This window comes from Pelobates fuscus, chromosome 5 (genome assembly GCF_036172605.1).
Source record: "Pelobates fuscus isolate aPelFus1 chromosome 5, aPelFus1.pri, whole genome shotgun sequence".
Classification (NCBI taxonomy): domain Eukaryota; kingdom Metazoa; phylum Chordata; class Amphibia; order Anura; family Pelobatidae; genus Pelobates; species Pelobates fuscus.
Genome location: NC_086321.1, coordinates 132,141,703 through 132,163,315, shown reverse-complemented (window position 1 = coordinate 132,163,315; position 21,613 = coordinate 132,141,703). Strand labels below are relative to the sequence as shown.

The following is a 21,613-nucleotide window of genomic DNA, read 5'->3' as shown; positions in this document are numbered from 1 at the left end:
GTCTGGGTGCCAGGTCCTTCTAGGATTAACCCATTTTTTCATAAACCTAGCAGTTTCAGAGAAACTGCTATGTTTGTGAATGGGTTAAGCCTTCCCCTATTTCCTCTAGTGGCTGTCTCATTGACAGCCGCTAGAGGCGCTTGCGTGATTCTCACTGTGAAAATCACAGTGAGAGCACGCAAGCGTCCATAGGAAAGCATTGTGAATGCTTTCCTATGTGACCGGCTAAATGCACGCGCAGCTCTTGCCGCGCGTGCGCATTCAGCCGACGGGGAGGAGAAGAGGAGGATCGGAGGAGGAGAGCTCTCCGCCCACCGCTGGAAAAAGGTAAGTCTTAAACAGAGCCCGGCAGGAGAGGGTCCCTGAGGGTGGGGGCACCCTCAGGGCACTCTAGTGCCAGGAAAACGAGTATGTTTTCCTGGCACTAGAGTGGTCCTTTAATCTTGAATGCCAGTGAATTGAGCCGTAAGACTGCAAAGGCATGATCTATACACACAAACTGCTTCATTAAAATAAAGTTGTTTAGGTGATTATAATGTCCCTTTAAATGACCATAAGGTAATGTCCTTGGGGAATCTTATACCTTCCATAACTACATTTGGAAGGTTAAAGCAGCACTGTCATGTTTGGGGACTTTGCATAATTTGCAAAGATTCCCCATGGTGACATCGCTACTGGTTGTTCCTGGGGGGTGGAGAGGCGGTGTGTCAGGCAAAGTTTAACTTACCTGAACTTGCTCTTTGTGGGTGCCGCCATCTTCCTCCAGCCAGTCCTTTTCTGAAGCGCCAGGCGCCAACGTTACTGCTCTAAGCTCGCATGAGAGTACATTGAGTTCTATGGAGTGCTCTGCAAGACCGCAGGATCTTCTGTATACATAACCAGTTCCCTGAAGCGGTCATTGGTGATTGACTGACTGACTGCTTCTAGACGGCGGTAGCTCTTCCAATTTCTGGAAGTGTCAGGCGTAGGAAAGTTACTGAGATTAAGTATCTCAGTACTTTTTGATTAGGGTGTAATTGAAGTGAAATTCCTACACCGTTAATGAGTATTTTATAAAGCTTTCATCTTTATGACATACTCATTTTGTGGGTGTAGGGGAGGGGTGCTGCTTTAACCCCTTAAGGACACATGACATGTGTGACATGTCATGATTCCATTTTATTCCAGAAGTTTGGTCCTTAAGGGGTTAAAGGAACATTTAGAAAACTTCAACTAATTGAAGTGGTCTGGGTACAGTGTCCCTATTGCCCCTAGTCCTGCAATGTTTACATTGCAGCACTAAGACTTGTGGCTGTCTACCACCTGCCCCCTCGGATGACTGAGGAAAAGGTGTTCCGACCCATGGCCAAGGGACATCGGTGCTGGAATCAGATTTTTAAACCTTTATTGCTGGGGAGGTGCTGCAAGGAAGAGGGGAGGCAAATTATATAAAAATTATTTTTACAAATGTCTTGGTCTTAAGGAGATAGCTGATGTTTAACTACATGCAAAGTAATGTTTGACAAAATCTAAACTGCCATCGCATCTTAATTACAAGAACAAGTGTGTTTCCCTGGAGAGAATGCATCTGTTACATACCCTCCTTCTTTCTCCTCAAACAACCACTAAAGATTGATACGATAACACTCATTTACTGTAAAATTTTAAAGCGGGTATGGCCTTGTTCCATGGGAAGATACATAATCAAACTCGCTGTACAATGTAAAAGAGCCTCTTTTCTAATAGCTGTCACTGCTTTTTAATCCATCATCTTTAATTGTGATGAAAGCACTTAAGACAATGTTCAGATGCTACTCTGCATTGTGAATATTAAAGGATTTTAAATTTGCAATTTGTGTAATTGGAAGGGCTTTTTTTATTTTATTTTTTCCTCAACACCCCCTGATCTAGACGTTCTGCTTGAAAACTGCTTATACATCCTAGGTGTACAGAGAGGATCTACTCAATCAAGAGAAAACTCACAAAAACAGTTTGTGTATATATACACTTTGCCTAAGGGATCGTGTGTGACAAGTCCTGCTAATGCATCTAAAACATTGGGCACTTAATGAGGAAGTGAAACTTCCTCATTATCACATCTCCTTCAGTAGGACTGGTGCTTGGGAGATCCTTATTTGTCAAAATTCTTTAAAACTTGGAAAAAACAGATGGATTGTACCTATATTGGCTTCAACCACTACAATCAGCTGCAAAGGTTTTTGTGCTTCATTTAAAGGGTTCCTTTAAAATAGTTTTATATATAACTTACTCAAGTCTAGCTTTACATGTCAAACAGATACTATAAAATAGCTACTTATCACCATTTTCTACTGTTGCTTTGAAAAAAAAATGCTACGTCACTTTTTTGTGTTTTTATTTTTTGTTTTGTTTTATACTTCATTCTAGGCATTATGTCATTGCGCACCTGTTATGACTAGTCTTTCAGAACAAGCTTATTCATTCTGTTCGCTGTAGACAATGTCATTTTTGTTCCATATCAATACCGACTAAGAATGCAGGGAAATCATTTTCATTTAATTGCCTTCTTTCTTTCTTTCTTTTTTTTTTTTAATTATTTTTTTTTTTTTATGGTTTCACGTTTATCATACCTTTTCCATAGAAGTTTTTGTTTTTCTTTGTGCTGTATAAAAAGGGTTTTCAAACACTCCACATTATTGCAAGCTGCTAGTGTTCTCTCACTGTACCATCTTCGAACTTTGAAATCTCTTTCCATGAAAGAAAATTACTTGAGGTGCCAACTGAAATATAGCTCAATCAACCATAAAGGATGAGTTCCTCATGTTACCCAGAGGGCCAAGGCTAATAGCTGTTAGGGGCCTGCAGTGGCAGTCTCCCTGCCCGTAGAGCACTGATATTTTTAATTGTCTCTGTAACTTTTTCGCCCCCCTCCTCTTGTCCCACATTTGTCCTTTATGTGAACTGCACTTGTGGTATTGTGGGCCAATCCGCGCTGGGCTCTAAGTGCCCGCAGCTCATTGCGCTCCCTTTCATGGACCATTAGAATTGGAATGGCAGAGAATGATTTCAGCCACAGAATCCTTATCGTTTGCCATGTACATAAGGAATCACAACTCACTATGCAAGCCCCAAAATCTCTCTGCGTATTATTTCAGTCACTGTAGATATTGTGTGTCACTGTGTCATGTTTCAACCTGTTGAAGGGCACATGTTCATAAATGGTGAAGTTGCCCTTAAGAGGCTATTTAGGTGACTGGTAACAATGTCCAGATCTGTTCCATTCCATCCATCAATTACAAGGCGGCAGTTAGAATAGAATTTTGTATTTTGCTAATGCCTTTTTATTTTTATTTTTTTTTAAAACCACAGCTGCCATGGAGATGAACGAAAGCTCAAGGTGGACAGAAGAGGAAATGGAAACTGCAAAAAAAGGTAAGCCTTTTTTAGAATCCATTCTCATGTGACATGTATGCTTTTAGTATCCTATGGTCAGGCTTTGGTTTTAAGGTTGGGGGGGGGGGGGGGAGGAGGAGTATGTTTTGCTCTAGTGTGGTCTGTAAGGTAATACTGGAGAATCTGATTGTACGTTAGACTATTCGTGTTGGATATTATGGAATTATGTGTTTTGATGCAAATTGTAAACCAACTAGCGTTGAATAACCTTCAGAATATTAACTCTTCATCATCCTGTCAACGATGTTTTAGACCAGATCGTTTTATTACCAGACCACTCGGAATCTTTTGCCAGGTTGTAAATATACTTAACTCCGCAACCTGTTGGTTATTTTTTTTATTTTTTTTATTATTATTGTACATCAGATATGAAAAGTTCTTATTTGGGAGCAGGATGATTACACATAACAGTTACTTAGAGTGTGGACCATGTTCCTGGGCATTCTGTCATTCACTCAGAGTACCTACTGTGAGACTTATATATTGTGGGAGACTAAGAACGTCATTGCTAATTCAGGATGTCAAACTGTATACTTTTTAGGTACTTATGTGCCTGATGTCCCAGGCAAAGTGAAAATGGTTGTAGGGAAGTCTGGATGGTATCATCAGTCATTTTATATTTTCTATCAAATATAAGCTGTGGCAAGTATTTGTATCAAAACATTCTAGAGCAAAAATATTATTTTCATAAAAAGTTTGGTAAAACAGACCTGGCTTCTTAAAAATGCATGGGCTGGGAGGAAGTCCCCTTTTGGAAAAGTAGACCTACATTGTACCCTGCTTGACTGCAAATATATGCATTTGAAAGATCTACTTACTTGAAGGTCTGTCCTCATCCAAGATGGCAGCTTCAATAGATGGTGATGGCCGAGTATAGGCAACCTGCTGTCACATGCTGTGTTCACTATTTGGGGTGGGCAGCCACAAATATATTCAACTTATTATTTTTTATTGTGTGCTGTTGGAGGTCTGATTGCAAATCTTTTAATTCTTTTTCTTATGGTTTCTATGGGCGTAAGAGTCGGTTTCCTCTAGGTTGGTGCAAATGGAGGAGACTCTAGTTGAATTTATTTTTCAATGACTTACTGATTCCCATTTATACAGTGAGCCTCTAGTCAGTCCCAACAGAAACCTGAGCTTTGAGTCTTAAAGACTCAGAGCTGTAATAAATAAATTTGGGATATTTTTGTTATATTTCTTTTTTTTTTTTTTGCTTACAAATGTATTTTCTGTGATCTTTTTGCTACCACTGTAAGGTGTGTTTGGATTATGTATTTTTGCTGGAGAAACATTTAAGGGACTCTCCAGTGCCAGGAAAACAAATCCATTTTCTTGGCACTGCAGAATCCTTCAGTGTCCCCCACCCTCCCAACTCCCCATCCCCTGTTGCTGAAGGGGTTAAAACCCCTTCAGTGACCTACCTTAATCCAGCGCCGATGTTCCTCGGCGCTGGGTCAGACCCCACCCATGCTTCTCCCCGCCGACGTCAGCCCTAGCGCACACGCGCAGATTTGACCTCCCCATAGGAAAGCATTATTCAATGCTTTCCTATGGGGGTTCCGGCGACGCTGGAGGACCTTGTGCATAGTGTGAGGACATCCAGTGTCATTTAAAACACTTTTGTGTTTTAAGAAGGCAGAAGTCCCACTAGTGGCTGTCTGATTGACAAGAGCATGTCTGTGTAATATTGACATGTATTCGTCCAGATGTTGTGTATTTCATTACAATGCAGCAGACTTGACTGAGACTTTCAAACACCTGTTAGATGATGTTCATGTTTAAATGAGAGATCCACCTTCCTAGCAGAAGTTTCCAGGAGTACTCGTGAGTTTTTGTGGCGAGATCTCGTTTTTCCTGTTTTGCAGGGTCCTTTGTGAAAAATAAAGTCATGCCTAAGGGAACATTTCCACCTCCATAAATAAGTGCTGCCTATAAGCTGTTCAGTGTATTGTATTGTATTATTTTTATTGATGGAATTTAGCTGTGTGCCATTCTTCAACATTGACCTTCCCCATGGTTGGAAAAGGTGTTCTCTATCTTACAAAGCTTATTGTCTAATACAGTGTAGACAAGAGGTGACCAAATCTGTTTAGAGTTACAACCAGCTTTATTAGGTTCACATGATAAATGTGTATTGTTGAGAACTATGTACTTTATTTGCCCTAGATTGTGCTAACTGTATTTGTAGTATATTTGCATATGAGTTGTAATTGGTCTATATTGGACAGATGTTTTCATTTTGATTAGAGGCTATATAGTTGTATTGTATAATATTGGTGGCACAGTTGTGTAATGTCTATATGTATTATTAGGCTGTGGACGTTTTGTTGTTGTGGGTTTTTTCTCTTTGTTTTTATACTAAGTCTTAGTTTATTAATGATTGAGCATTATGTAAGACCGCTAAAGTTTACATTGAGTTATATCTTCTATTTTATTGTATATTTTATTAATCACTACTGTATTTCTGATCGGAGGTATATAAAATATGAATCTTGAATGTAGGTATGCTACCAAATTGTATTTTCAAAGTTTTTATTTTAAAAGCCTAGTATTAGATGGTTTGCTGGCACTCTGCTCTTTATATTTGTTTATACCCTCAATAAGCACTCTCAAGATTTTAATGTATAGAGAGCTATGATGGATATTCATAGACTTGTATGTTTTTTGAAGAGGTGTCCAATGTTTTAGTAACCGGAAAAAAAAAAAACATTAAAAAGTAAGAATACTTTCCTTGCTCAGACAAGATGAAAATGGGTTTAATTTAATGCCACAAAGCTATTGAGCTACGCTGCCTTTGATAAATATTGATGTTTTCTGGAATGAAATGTATGTCCATGTCAAAGATGGATATTCACAGAGAGCTGCAAAGCTGATCCTGCAATGATACGCCATCATTCTTTTTATTCATAGCAACCTTGTGGAACCTAACATGACACCCGTTTCCATGGTGTGTAGACAACTCCGCTGCATGGCGATCACATACCACCATGGTTACAGCTGGAAAACCCCAAATCTTTTAAGTTAAGGGAATTTAGCTTGATGATGGTGATAATGTCTGTTCAATAAGCTTCGTCCACTGCACCGCTTGGAAGAAAATAGTTTGTTTATCCATTTAAGATATTGGGAAGTAACTGTTTCAAAGTTCATAAACTAATAATAGCCATAAATGTAATTCAGAGCAAGTCTATATATACAGTGAAACCTGGGTGGTTCTAAAGAAGTCAATATAATAAACTGAAGGCCAAGTGGTGTATGAATATCTTGTGATCCAGAAATGATGGGCAGTATGTTTTCCAGTGTTATGTGTTTTAGAATACATGAGTTGTTTTCTATAAGTATTTGGGTTATGGCTAAGTTTCCTTTAATCGTAGGGCAGTATCAGGATACACACATCCTAGTCTGCCTAAGAATGGTGGTAGTTACTCTCCCATGCAGTAGCTGCAGAAATATATCTGTGTGAGAGACTGTCACACTGACTGTGTCTCTCCAGCCTCTCTGCCTGTGTATTAGTTTCAGGAGACCACTTAAATTCATGTTGTAACTTCTACTGATCTTTAGCGGTGTAGGAAGGGACATCTGGATACATTTCTCTCCGTGCTGCAGCAGGATTACGGGGACCCTGCACTGAGCTATTTATGACCAGCAATAACTACACTAGTCATAGAGTGCTAGACGAGTAGTGGATTTTTTTTCCATCCAGATAATATTTTAAAAAGTATATGGTAAGCCAGTATTGAGGAAGAGATTCTTTAAATACACTTTAGCTCATTTAGCACTACTTAATTGGTCTAACCCGTTTGTATTAGTTTGGGATCCACTGATATTCAGGTATTGTGAAGTATTGGTGTGCTTAACACAATATGGCCACATGGTGTGGGTGTGTGCTCTGTAACTTAATCTATATTATGTATGAATTTTGGTCACTATGGCAGCACCAGTAAATGAATGTATGTATAGGAATAGTATGTATGTATGTATGTATGTATGTATGTATATATATATATATATATATATATATATATATATTCACTCTACATGAACACTAGGGATCTTACTATGTTAAACAATTTATAGCAAGAAAAGATTTGCACAACCATGTTATAGCTTTGCTGCAAAAGATATAGTATGCCACACGGTTGGCACTGATCAACCCCTTGCCTGCCCCGACCTGTCCAGTGTTTAACAGGAATATAGCTGTGGTTAACGTGAATTTCAGTTGGGCCTGAGCATGGCATGTTAACGCCAGCAAAAGAGAATCTCAAACCTTGTGAAAGTACCTAAAGGTGCTTAACCTTTTTAGTGTCAACAAGACAACAAGAGGTAGGCTTGCTTCCTTAATTAATCTTCAACATTGTATGATACTTCTAAGTTGCTCTGAGGAAGCTTGTTTTCATAAAACTACTAAAACACAAGAAGCAGCTCATTAGAGAACACCCAACGTCCACGAGAAAACATTGAATCCCATCTAATGTTTTTAACCCATCAGAACTAAAAAATGGGTCCCTCTGTCACTTTTTTAGTATTTTAATGTTAATTATATTACCTGTGAAAGGTTGAGCCTTCTGTAATTTTCAGGTTAAAAACTGCATTGGACAGCTATTGCCATGTACAAGAACCACTCCAGTAAAATGAGTGGGATGGTTATTGCCATGGGGGTGAAATGGCAGGACACTCTGACTAGATATACCATTATCCTCAACCAGTCGTCAGTAGCCTGTACCTGAGATTACAGACCAGTCAACCAGCTTGAAGAAAATGATCCTCTATCCACAAGCGTTTATAGACGATAACTTCTTCAAGGCTATCCCATAATTAGATATACAACTGTTTGGGTTGTCGTCCTGATTAGTAAATAATTCCTGGTTATACCATTGTTACAGTAACAAAGATTTCTTATGCACTGAACAAAATTATAAAAGCAACACTTTTTTGTTTTTGCCCCCATTTTTCATGAGCTGACTTTTTCTATGTACACAAAAGGCCTATTTCTCTCAAATATTGTTCACAAATCTGTCTAAATCTGTGTCAGCGAGCACTTCTCCTTTGCCGAGAATTCATCCACCTTACAGGTGTGGCATAACAAGATGCTGATTAGACAGCATGATTATTGCACAGGTGTGCCTAAGGATGGCCACAATAAAAGGTCACTCTAAAATGTGCAGTATTACTGTTTGGGGGGGGGGTCCGAAAACCAGTCAGTATCTGGTGTGACCACCAATTTGCCTCAGGCAGTGCAACACATCTCCTTCGCATAGAGTTGATCAAGTTGTTGGTTGTGGCCTGTGGAATGTTAGTCCATTCCTCTTCAATAGCTGTGCGGAGTTGCTGGATATTGGCAGTACCTGGAACATGCTGTCATATATGCTGATCCAGAGCATCCCAAACATGCTCAATGGGTGACTTGTCTGGTGATTATGCTGGCCATGCAAGAACTGGGATGTTTTCAGCTTCCATGAATTTTGTACAGATCCTTGCAACATGAGGCCGTGCATTATCATGCTGCAACATGAGGTGATGGTCGGAAGTGGTAGCCTGATCCAATCACAGTGCTTCCCCCATAGGATTGGCTGAGACTGACAAAGAGGCAGATCAGGGACAGAGCCAGCATGATTCAAACACAGCCCTGGCCAATCAGCATATCCTCATATAGCTGAATTGAATCAAAGGAAAGTTCAGTGTCTGCATGCAGAGGGAGGAGACACTGAATGTTTGGATGCATTTTAGGCAGCCATGACCCAGGAAGGATCTCTAACAGCCATCTGAGGAGTGGCCAGTGAAGTTATCACTAGGCTGTAATGTAAACACTGCATTTTCTCTGAAAAGACAGTGTTTACAGCAAAAAGCCTGAAGGGAATGATTCTTCTGGTGACTATAGTGTCCCTTTAATCTGTATTTTGTATAAACTTTTAGTTTATTTAGCACTTTTTAATTTCTCTCCCGTGTTAATATTCGTGTAGGACCCACCAATATTGGGGGTACTGTGGCATAGTAATGGTCTTTGTTAACATAGGTGAATTTAAGTAGCCTTGTAAATTTGAAAACTGAATCATTGCATATATTGTTTTGTTTTGTAGGGGACATTTCTACTGCAAATTCCCCTTGGTATAAACACTTTGTAGACTCTTACTTCTTGAATATGACATAATGACTCAGCAAGGCTGGTCACTGTCGGCATATGCAATGTGTGTGGAGTAGATTATGGTGCATGGGGCTCATTTGTCCTCTGTGTCCCCTTCTTTCTGTTGCTTATCAATGAAGTTGTTTACCAAGATTTCTACTCCTTCCCATTCAGATATGTTACACAGGGAAGATTTGCTCCCTGACAGGTAGATGTATGTTAAATAGGCGTATGCACAATATACGAGTCACCACGACCACTGAATGGATCACTCTGGTTTAAGTGAGGGAGCCTGGGTAAGTATATCTAGCTTCAATTATGGAAGACCTAAATGAAGCTATGCTTTAATGTAATAGAAGTGCTGCTACCATGTTAAAATGACACATATGCTAATGATGGTTTATTTAACCTGCTAACTGAGGGAGGAGCTGGGGAGACATACATGCAGATACTCAGATACACTGTCACAGATACTCTAATACAATGACACACACACACTGACAGACCTGCAGATACACACACTGACAGACCTGCAGATACACACACTGACAGACCTGCAGATACACACACTGACAGACCTGCAGATACACACACTGACAGACCTGCAGATACACACACTGACAGACCTGCAGATACACACACTGACAGACCTGCAGATACACACACTGACAGACCTGCAGATACACACACACTGACAGACCTGCAGATACACACACACTGACAGACCTGCAGATACACACACACTGACAGACCTGCAGATACACACACACTGACAGACCTGCAGATACACACACACTGACAGACCTGCAGATACACACACACTGACAGACCTGCAGATACACACACACTGACAGACCTGCAGATACACACACACAGACAGACCTGCAGATACACACACACACATACAGGTCAAAATTTTAGCCACCCCCAAGTTTCCTACCTTTTAGGAGGCTATTGCTGGCTGGGGCAGGTGGGAGTTAGGGGCTTGCACTGCCGGTGCACCCCCTCCTCTCTGCCTCCTTTTTTTGCTACTGTGCGGCGCTATGTTAGCTGTGAATAAGTGACTGGTTCTCACTTACTCCCAGCGCTGTTAAAGCGCCGCAGAGCATGACCGGACCCCTGATGGCACGTGTCCATCTGGTGGCCCTAAGTGCATGTCAAAGGAAGAAATTAAATAATAAAAAATCACAAGTCTCTAGCAGTATTTTATTATTATTATTTTATTATTATTTTTGGATGTTGTGAGATTCAGAAGGGTGGAATAAAGAATTTGTATTTTTTAAAAAAAAAACTTTATATATAAGCTCTTTGTGTTTACTTTTAAGAAAGCAGATTAATTCGGATTTATTTTTCTGTTTTTATAATATTCCTACTTAATCTTCCATGCAATATTTATTAACCAATCCTCTGCCAAATTAAGCTGGTAACTATTCAGATTCCCTTTCTGGAGAGAAAATGGTTAATACACCCCTCACCACCTCTTTTCTTTGTATGCTAGTTTTATCTTCGTGGGGAACAGTAAATAATCTGTAGTACACTTGAATAACCCCTTCGGTGAAAATGAGACTGTGTGCTTTGTTATGTTGGAGCACATTCAGATGTGAAAGCTAGGAGGAGGAGGAGGAGGATGGAGGGGGGGACAAAAAGTGAGAGAGGACTAAGATTGATGCCAAGATAGCCGCACCCTTTGACAACCTGGGTCTGTGCCACATTTGCTGCTATTAACGCTCTGTCTGGAGGTCACATTCAGACAAGATGAGCCTGCAGGTCAGGCAGGAGAAAGATTAGCACTCGTTTTGTCACTCCTTCACATAGCAACAGTATCAGTCCCCCAGCAAGCAGGAGACACGCATCTGCAGTGCTGCTATCTACGAGTGGTAGCTTTCTTTCTGTCTATTCCATGTTTTTTTTTGTATTTTTTATTCCTCTACCCTGATTTCGCTTGGTAGCAACGTGTTTATAGACTTGAATCGGCATAAAGCACCGTACAGCTGGCAAAGACAGGTAGGTTGAAAGAGAAGAGAAAGCGGCACAGCAGGGAGAAGTTAGAGTGGGGTACGAAGAATGAAATGGTGTAGCGCGCCAGGGAGAGAAGAGGAAAGGGAGAGAGCAGGATTTGTTGCAGAAAAGGAGGATGTGAATGAAAGAGTAAAGTATCAGATGGCTGTTTTTAAAGTATGAATTTTTAACAAATGTTGAAAAACGTGGATGGTTTTTATTCTCGATGATTGCTATTTCTACAACTAGCAACGGTAGAAAGAAGTCTATAAAATAAAGGATTAAGGTGGAAAATGTTTATGTGATGGAAGACAGATATTTTTTGTACAGAAAAAAAAAAAGAGCGAGTGGGAGGGAGATGCATCCGAGAGAAAAGCAGATTAAAAGCCCCAGAGAACAGAACATGTGTTCCTGACAACTTCTGGGCGCCCATCAGGAGGTTTCGATGACAGTGACCTGGTTTCACATCCCACTCGGCAGTAGATGCATATCCCAGCTCTGCTCAATAGGAAGTCTAGGCTGTGATCCTGTTATTATTTGGCCCATTGCTCATAACAAGGGACACCCTAGCCCCCCGAATGGGGAAATTGAAACACCCATCTAATGAAGATACCTTTTCTGCTTCTGCATCTGCTAACCTTTGGTTTTTCCTCCAACTTTTGTTAAACAACTGACAAGAAGATCTATGTACCAAGATAACAAGTATGAATACTTATTTCTTCTTATGAAATGTATATTCTGTATCTGCGCATTGAATGATATTGTGATTAACCCATTCAGTAATGAAAGCTATGGCTGAAGTCTAGGTTTCAAACTACTATTAAGGTCTGTTCTGTTTTTTGTTGTTGTTTTTTTTTTTTTTTGGCTGTTTCTTGATAATGCACTATTGGATGTAATTGTAATTATTTATTTTTAAATTTCAGAAAATTATAATTTTAAACATGGCCTTAAGTAGAATGCTGAATTAAACACTGCTCATATAGACTGCAAACTCAAAATTCCATGTGAAAATGGCAATCTGCATATTTACCTAGAGAATAACCCTTTCAGGTCCAGATGTATTAGGGCAATTGTTGATATCCCTATTCTTACTCCTGATGGGGTTAATGTCTCATTTTCATAATGTCTTCCTGAAAATAAAGACTGATGGCTGTAAACAGCTCTCTATAAAGCAAGAGACTCTTCCAGTTTTTCGCATAGCAGATACATTGATGGTTTTTACAAGTGTTGGGACATTGGACACTGTCCAAAAAATATTAAGGCAAATTAGGAAAATTGATCCTCATTAGCATTGTCTGAAGTCCTCCTGCAATATCAATAAGACAATGGACAAGTCACCAAAGAGTTTCTGCATGCTGGAAAATTTACTTTGCAATTTTTTTGTCCAAAATAGTAAATTTTAAAGAGAAAAAAAAATGCCAGGCTGGATTTCTCCCAACCTGACTATTTAGGGGGGGAAATGCAGGTAGGTTATTACATTAAGCACATTTCTAATGAATGAATCACAGACTAATGGAAATCCACCAACAAGGATTCAATCAAAATAATTGAGCTATGTTTTATTTCGCTCAACAGAAAAAAGCAGAAGAATAGTTATAAGTTGTTGATAAATATTATATAATAAAATAACCAGGAAGACTAATTTTAAAGCAATAAGATTTTCTAGAAACTAATGTTTAGTCAAGCCTTTTGCATTTTCTGTGTTTTTTATTTTATGCAGAATATCTTGTTTTGTGTCTTACAAAACCAGAAACTAATTATGTAAATTCTTGATTTTCCAATAAGTTGTTTCCATATAGTTTATTATTGGGAATAAGGGTTTTCTTAAACGTTAAAAGAAAAGTCGATTCATTGTATACTTACATTATGCAGTATTTTTAAATGGAGGCATTGTAATCCTCGTCCTCTGTCCAAGAAATAAACCCTTAAGGGATGCAGTGAATATTGGAAGGAAAAAAAAATGGCAAAAATACATTACCGTGTGGGAAAAAGAATTCTGCGCTGGAGAGCTGAAAAACAGTATAAAAAATGTCAAGGATATTTGTATAGTCCTATAGCTTCCATGGGGCCCTCCCCTGGATTGTGATTGGCTGGATGTATGGCCATTGGCCAGCTATTTACAATACTAAACAAGCTATGTTGGGATTCCTTGCAATACAGGGCACTCAACACATGCTGGGTTACTGGTACTTATCCAGAGTATGGGGGGGGGGCTTGGATTTTTTTTCCCAGTAATTATTTGTTTTGCTCTACAAGCCATTCTACTCCTCCTCCCCTAAGTGTTTCTCTTTTTGCTTCAGAATACTACTTTGTATAATATCAGTTTCTGGGAGTTATGGTTCAATCATATGTTTTCTCTAATCGTTCTAAAACCTTGATGTGCCTATAACACACTGATTGTAAGATAAGCTCTGTAGTGTTATAGAAATTTAACCAAGCATTATTGGTTAAGTCACTTCCTGGTTTGATGATTAAATTACTTCAAATCCTGAACTTTGAATATGAAAATATCTATTATACTATATACGACAGTAAAATTATTAAATAAACATACTTGATGATTACATTTTTTTTAAAATTAGTTTGAGCATAAAGTAAACTTGGCGTGACAAGGTCTAAATAAACATTTTATATTTTTTTGGGCCCTTCACTGTCTGGTTGCCAAGTTTATGTAAGTATCTTTGCTGTTTAGGAATTTGCTTCAAACCATTTTTTCTTTGCTTATGAAGATATTAATAATTTTTCTTTAAAATTTTTATGGAATTTTTAAAGTGTACCTTTACATAAGAAGGATGAAATAAACGTATTTCAATCAAACAAAATATAAAGAAAAAATAACAAATAGGAAATGCTGAACGCTATGCTAATGTTATAGCAATTGTAAACATTCTCAAAACAAACAAGCTTACATGACTAATAATATATATGTTATACTGTTCTGGGTGAAGAATATTCTTTTCCTTCTTAAATGGCTGTAATAAAAAAAAGTTGATTCATTTATATCCAAGTCAATATCATTGCTAATAAATGGGCAAAATATTTTAGTGAGGGAGTGACAACTGTCAGGGTGATTTACTAAACCAGTTATTGACATTCCTTTTGCCTTAAATTTAAAAAAAAAACTTAAGGCAAAAGGCTAAACTGGAAACAACAGAGTTGGATAATATAATTTTTTGAATTTGCATTTGTAGACAATTCTTAGTTTAATGGATAATATTGTCTCTGTGTACGGCTTAGGCGATTATTGTAAATACTTTTTTGCATGTTGAATTATCATTAAGATTTATTATGTGGTCGATTTACATAAACTGCATTTCTGTAACTTAAACCTGTCCATTGAATAATTGTTGCACCAGAAACTCTGAGTTCTCATTTACATATTACTACATGGCATTCTGGGAGTGTCATGAAAAAACAATTGTTCAAAGTTGCTATGAATAAGGCACTTTTTTTTTCTATTTCCCCGAACATAGACAAACGCAACAGAGCAGGGAATCCCTCTAATTTATGTTCAGGGAAATGTCCCCGAACATAGACGAACGCAGCAGATCAGGGAATCCCTCTAATTCCCACAACGGCTCGCACTTGCCACTCCACGAGAGAGCTGGTCGCAAAACGAGGACCACCTGTATATAAATATATACACTTTCAGACAGCAAACTGTAAATGACAATTATACCATTGTAATTCACATGAAAGGGCATTTTCTTTGCTATGATGCTTCATAATATTTGTTTGTAAACTTTAGATAGTAACTATATAGCAATCTAAAATAGACAAAGATTTTGGGCTAGAACTGGAGTAAGCGTTTCGGAATATTTAAACATTTAATTGATAATCCTTTGTTCTGCATAATCGATAAAGCATTGGGAATGTTAGTCTTTTGCGATGTCATCATGCCCACATGGTGCCATTGTGGATTTGTGCTCATAACTTGCACTGTCTTCTACATAATTTTACTAATCAAACATTGATGTAGAACTGCTCGTATTATCCATAACCTCAAATAGAGCTACTACAATAAACTGTAATAGTTTATTACTGATTGTAATGGTTACATTTAATATTTGTGCATTATTTTGCAATGTAAGCACATACGTGCTTATTTTCAGTGACTTACCATTGCTCTGAAGGGGGCATCCATTTTTTAGTCCTCTTTGGCTAAAAATGCCTACTTTCCAGCTATAGACCATGTGTAATTGTTAATGCTGTACTGGTCTTAAAGTATGCAATGTGATGCCTGGCACACTGGAGTAATAACTCTGTTTGAGAACATGCGGTTAACTCCATAGTGTTTGGCTCAGCCCATACTCGGTGAGCCTTGAGATGTATATTGAAACAATACATATGTTTTTATATGTATGTATTAAAAGATCATATGTACGGGGGCTATAACAGGTGCATGCTTTTATTTCAATTATAGTACAAAATTACTGTTCCTTTAAGACGTGGGCTCAGTGTAATTTTATATTGTGCTATAAAGGATCTTCTTCTCTGCAGATTGTTCAAGAAACTTTGCTTCTCCGTGATTGGTTATAACACCCAAATAAACTTTTCTCACCAGCAGACAACGCAAAACAGTTTTTCACTTTTAGCATCCAGCGTAGTATTTGTTATGCACGTTAAAAGTACGTGGCTGAGTGTTTGATTTATGCGAGCGTCACTTGTTTTTTGGCAATCAAAGCACAAGCACACCTCTGTCATGGCTATAGGGAAGTCTCCTAGTACATTGCGGTAAAACCTTCTATTTATTAGCTACTTAAGAGGGCACAATGTCCAGTATGACAGCACACTCTCCAGTACAGTACAGAATGTTCTTTTACTATGGCTCTGCAAATTAATCTTACTGCGATCACACGCTGCGTTGTGCACTGCTAATTATTGAACAGTTCTGAATGTTTATTAAAAAATAAAGTCTTATAGTCGTTAAATTAAAGCAGCCTTCCTCCCTGGATATTATGTGAAAATACTTTTTTGTTGCGGTGTCTTGTTTAGTGCTGACAGTCGCTATGAATTGATAACGGCAAGGCTTAGTGTATGTATTGGAGTCTGGCAGTGTCTTGAAACCTGTTTTTCTGTTTAGTAAAGTAATATATTGTGTGCTGGACGTACAACTCACAGAAATAGTAGGCTGCTGCTCAGGCCAGTGCTCCTAACCACTCGCATTTTTATTTATTTCTCAGAACAATGATGTAGGTTTTGGGAAGTGTTTCCAGTAGAAGTGCTAGCGTGAGAGAATTGTAAATGTTATATTTAGACATCCTGTATATACAGCAGTACGAGAGGGACAGGGATTAAGTAGGTAAGGGGGGCAGTTTGTTGCTCCATGTGTTTTTTTGTTTTAGTTTTTTAGTGATGTAAGTTTGTTTCTGAAGATTTCCTTTCCTATGCTCATTAAAAAAAAAGCTTAAGAGAGCTATTCAGTGCCAGTTAAAGGGACACTATAGTCACCAGAACAACTACAGCTTATGGAATTTGTTTTGGTGAGTAGAATCATTCCCTTCAGGCTTTTTGCTGTAAACACTGTCTTTTCAGAGAAAATGCAGTGTTTACATTACAGCCTAGTGATAACTTCACTGGCCACTCCTCAGATGGCTGTTAGAGATCCTTCCTGGGTCATGGCTGCCTAAAATGCAGCCAAACATTCAGTGTCTCCTCCCTCTGCATGCAGACACTGAACTTTCCTTTGATTCAATACATCTCTATGAGGAGATGCTGATTGGCCAGGGCTGTGTTTGAATCATGCTGGCTCTGCCACTGATCTGCCTCTTTGTCAGTCTCAGCCAATCATAGGGGGAAGCATTGTGATTGGATCAGGCTACCACTTCTGATGATGTCAGCAGACTGCTTTTTAGGCAAACCGCATGCAGAGTTAATGCTTCTGGCTTGAATACAGTAAGATGTTGCTATATTTATGGAGGCATGAGGGGCCCAGGGTGGCTAGATGGTGGTTTTAACACTATAGGGTCAGGAATACATGTTTGTGTTCCTGACCCTATAGTGATCCTTTAACCCCTTAAGGACCAAACGTCTGGAATAAAAGGGAATCATGACATGTCACACATGTCATGTGTCCTTAAGGGGTTAAAGAGGTCTTTAAATTGCACTACAGACCCATACAGATTAAACCTTTACACATGTGCCTTTGGTTTTCCGTCCTTTGGATTGTTTGAAGGTCATTTTGATTTTAAGTTAAGGTCTATTTTGCATTCGCAGAACAAAATCCACACACTGCAAATTCACACATGGGCAAAAGTTGCTGCTTTTGCTTCCTTTTCTAGAACGGTTATTCCCGGATATGGGCATATGAAAACTGTGCTATATTTTTAGCATGATATAATTGTATATCAAAAGGTTGTATATGAAAAATTGTATTATCTGAATGTTATTTGCTTCCTTTGCTATTAATTTGATTGGCTGTTGCCAGCCAGCGGTCAAGTTAAACATTGCGAGTTGTGAGACTGAGAATGGCATAATGTCTAAATATGAATCTGTCATCAAACATGTTCTTTAGAAACACATGACTGACTTGTATATTGGGCTTGTGAGATCACTATATCGTGTAAAAGTTAGTGATCAGATAAGAGTTTTCTTCCATCTCTGAAGCATTCTTGATATCGATGGCCCAACATTGCATGTTCAGCTGCCGCATTCATTATAAACTGTAACGGGGCAAGTTAGGAACACGTAAGACCACTGAGAAGCGGATTACAGTAGTCTAGGCGAGAGAGGACCGTGGCATGGACAAGCACCTTTGCCGTATCACTAAAGCTTATTATACTGGTCGTAGTGCAAGGTGCTCTTGGGTGCAATTAAATCCCTCCTGATATTTTTTAAAATGTTTTGAGTGGTCTCACAAAGCCCGTGGTTCACCTGACCCATAATGTGAGAAAATAATTTCACTTCCTCATTATCTGCCCAGCATTAACAATCCATCACTGCTGTCTAAATTTGAATATACAATGAGCATGTGAAATTGGTCGTTAACTTGTCTGCACCAGAAGAATCCAGAGCTTTAAATGTTTATAAATGTATTTTTTTTTTATTTTTATTTTTTATTTTCTACTTCTCAAAGGTCAGCCTTGATTTTAATATTTCTGGATGAGGTTTTCAAATGATCACGATCTGTTAGTTTTTTTTCTTCAATTGATTTATCTACATAAATTTCTGTAGACTTTAAAGGACCACTATAGTCATCCAGACCAGTTCAGGTCAATTAAGTGGTCTGGGTGTCAGGTCCCCCAGGTTTACATTGCTGGGTTAGATACACTACTTCCTAGTCTTCCTGACTGCCACTAGAGGCGCTTCCTTTCCAAGACTGAGTAAAACTGACAATCAAATGCATGTAGTGTCGAGGCTGTGGGTTCCCTTCAATACTAAAATAGAGTATACATATTTTGATACTACAAAATACATGACCATAAAAACATTTTCCATAAAGCCTCACTCACCCTCATTCATACTGTTATTACCAGCTTGTAGAGGAACACATGTATCTGCCAGAAGCTACTAGTTACTGTATAATGAATGTAAAGTTACTAGTTATGTCAGCTCACCCCCTGCTACAAACGGTAAAGGAAGTTTCAATGGGGGTCATGGAGGAGGGAGAAACTCATGTTCTCTACCATTTCACGGTCATCATTACATTAGCATTCTACAGGTTGATGAAAAATTCTAAAGCCATTTTAAGCACCTTTATTTTAGAAATATGATTTAACTGTATTTACAGTATATGGTCAAACGCAGACATTCTTTTTACATTTTGTTGTATTTTTCAGTGTGTGTATAGATCTAGATTATTCTCTATGTAAAGGTATCTTTATGGCACTAGAAAAAGTGTAGAGGCGGGCTTCAAAATTAATAAAAGGAATGGAACATTTTAGCTATGAATAAAGGTAAACACATTTAAACCTCTTTAGTTTGGAAAAAACGTCGCCTGAGGGGGGATATGATAAAATTATACAAATATATTCTGGGCCAATACAAACCATTGTGTGGAAATATATTCAAATAGACTATACATAGGACACAAGGTCATGTGTTTAGAGTGGAAGAAAGACTATTTCGTCTAAGGAAAAGAATATATTTTTTTACTGTAAGAACAATAAGGATGTGGAATTCTCTGCCTGAAGAAGTGGTTTTATCAGAGTCCATACAGATGTTCAAACAGCAACTAGATGCATACTTTCAAAAACAGAATATTCAAGGATATCATTTTTCAATGTAGGGTAATAACTTCTTGATCCATGGATAAATCTGACTGCCATTCTGCGTTCAAGAAGGAATTTTTTTCCCAGTTTGTTGCAAAACTGGAAGTGCTTCAAACTGGGTTTTTTGGGGGGGGGGTTTGCCTTCTTATGGATCAACAGCAAAAAAACAAATCCAAATGTGAGGAAGGCTGAACTTGATGGACACAAGTCTCTTTAGCTATGTAACTATGTAATCACTACATTAAGCTGTAGTGATTCTGGTGACTAGTGTCCCTTGGAAAAAAAAATCTGGCTCCTAACTTTTTTAGCTGGCTCCTAGATTCCAATCAAATTTGTCAAGCCTTGCTTTATAACAAAAATGCCATAGGTGGGATGCAGCAATTGAGAATGGCAAGTCATGTAAATGACAAGCCTTGTTGAATAGTTTGCAAGACTTTCTCTTATTTTTAATGTCAGAACCCTATTACTTGATTTAAAATCTAGTATTCATATTACAGCCATGTACATATATATATATGTAGCACAATAATTGTTTTGGAGTGAAACCTCTTTGTTGAAGTCAATAATAATTGGATTTCACAATATTTACCAGAGTAGATCTTTATATTTCTGCTAATTTGTAATAATTTGCTGTTTCATTTTCATTGAAGTTGGGCGGAAGTTTTACTTTTATATGCAGAGGGTTAATGCCACCCAGCAACATTATATTAATGTATTTACTGTGAACTTGTCGACCTAATGACTGATACAGCTGGTACTTGAGTGATAAAGAGTGAGAATTTACTCCCCATATCAGCAGTCTCCCAATTCAAGGTCTGGGATTAAACAATGACGTACTAAACTCTAATTTACTGTGTGCTCTGTGCTCTTCAATGATTAACCACTTTTTGTTTCTTCTTGTTCCAGGTCTGTTTGAATATGGGCGCAACTGGTCTGCCATTGCAAGGATGGTGGGTTCCAAGACTGTATCCCAGTGTAAAAACTTCTACTTCAACTACAAGAAGAGGCAGAACCTAGATGGCATCTTACAGCAGCACAAACTGAAGATGGTAAGGACTAGGAGGCAGTGACCTTGGCTGTGATGTAAAACTGTGGAGCTGTTATGATAAATAGTGAATTCTAGAAAACGCCTCTGGCCTTTGCAATCCACAGTTTTCATTCTGTAATCGTCGTGCTAGGACTTGTTAATTGATGTGACTCTAGTCGCGTTTTGGTTTTTCTGCCCTTTGTTTTTGGGGTGTGTGTGTGTGTGTGTGTGTGTGTGTGTGTGCACACAAACCGTTGAGGTCTAAGTCTTGTATTTTAAGGAATGCTCTAGAATAATGTAACAAACTAGATTTTTTTTGTCGAATTCTTGCATATGTGTTCTTTAATGGTACACATTGGTCATTAGAGAACTAGTTCACGGAGTATTACAAGTGTACTTGTATCTGGGAACTTCACTTTTAACTTTGGGGTTCCACGTATGAAACGGATTGCTAGCCCACTGGAGCAAAGATCTGTTCCCTCTATTATAAATGGGCGAGAATAGTGTTTAGCTTTTCCTCCACTACCCCCTTTTACGCCATTCCCACACATTTGCTCCGGCTTCGTATGAACACTTTTACAGGTATGGATAATGATACGGATGGTGTCTATCTGTCAATCTTTTTATCATTATATCCAACATCCTGCACTGCACCATTACTTGATCAGCAGTTGTCTGTCCATGTTGTTCGGACAAGGCACATAGACATTGACCACGTAGTGGTGTGTTAAAAACCTTTCACGATTCATACAATTTTTCTCTAGGCAGTTGCTTTTTAGATTTGGATGAGACTCCTCCAACTCCCCTCCCCTTTCCAAGTACAACTCTTTTGAAATAGCTGGAAAGTGC

The 21,613-nt window shown here is 38.5% G+C and overlaps 1 protein-coding gene across 10 annotated transcripts in view; it reads left to right on the top strand.

Moving 5' to 3' along the window:
- The window catches only part of NCOR2 (nuclear receptor corepressor 2), a 360,458-nt gene that overhangs the window by 251,464 nt on the left and 87,381 nt on the right, over positions 1-21,613 (top strand). For all 10 annotated transcript variants that reach the window (XM_063454320.1, XM_063454317.1, XM_063454326.1 and 7 more), the window contains exons 17-18: positions 3,328-3,390; positions 20,644-20,786. In XM_063454320.1, coding sequence (XP_063310390.1) covers positions 3,328-3,390; positions 20,644-20,786 — 206 coding nt within the window. The remainder of the gene's footprint in view (positions 1-3,327; positions 3,391-20,643; positions 20,787-21,613) is intronic.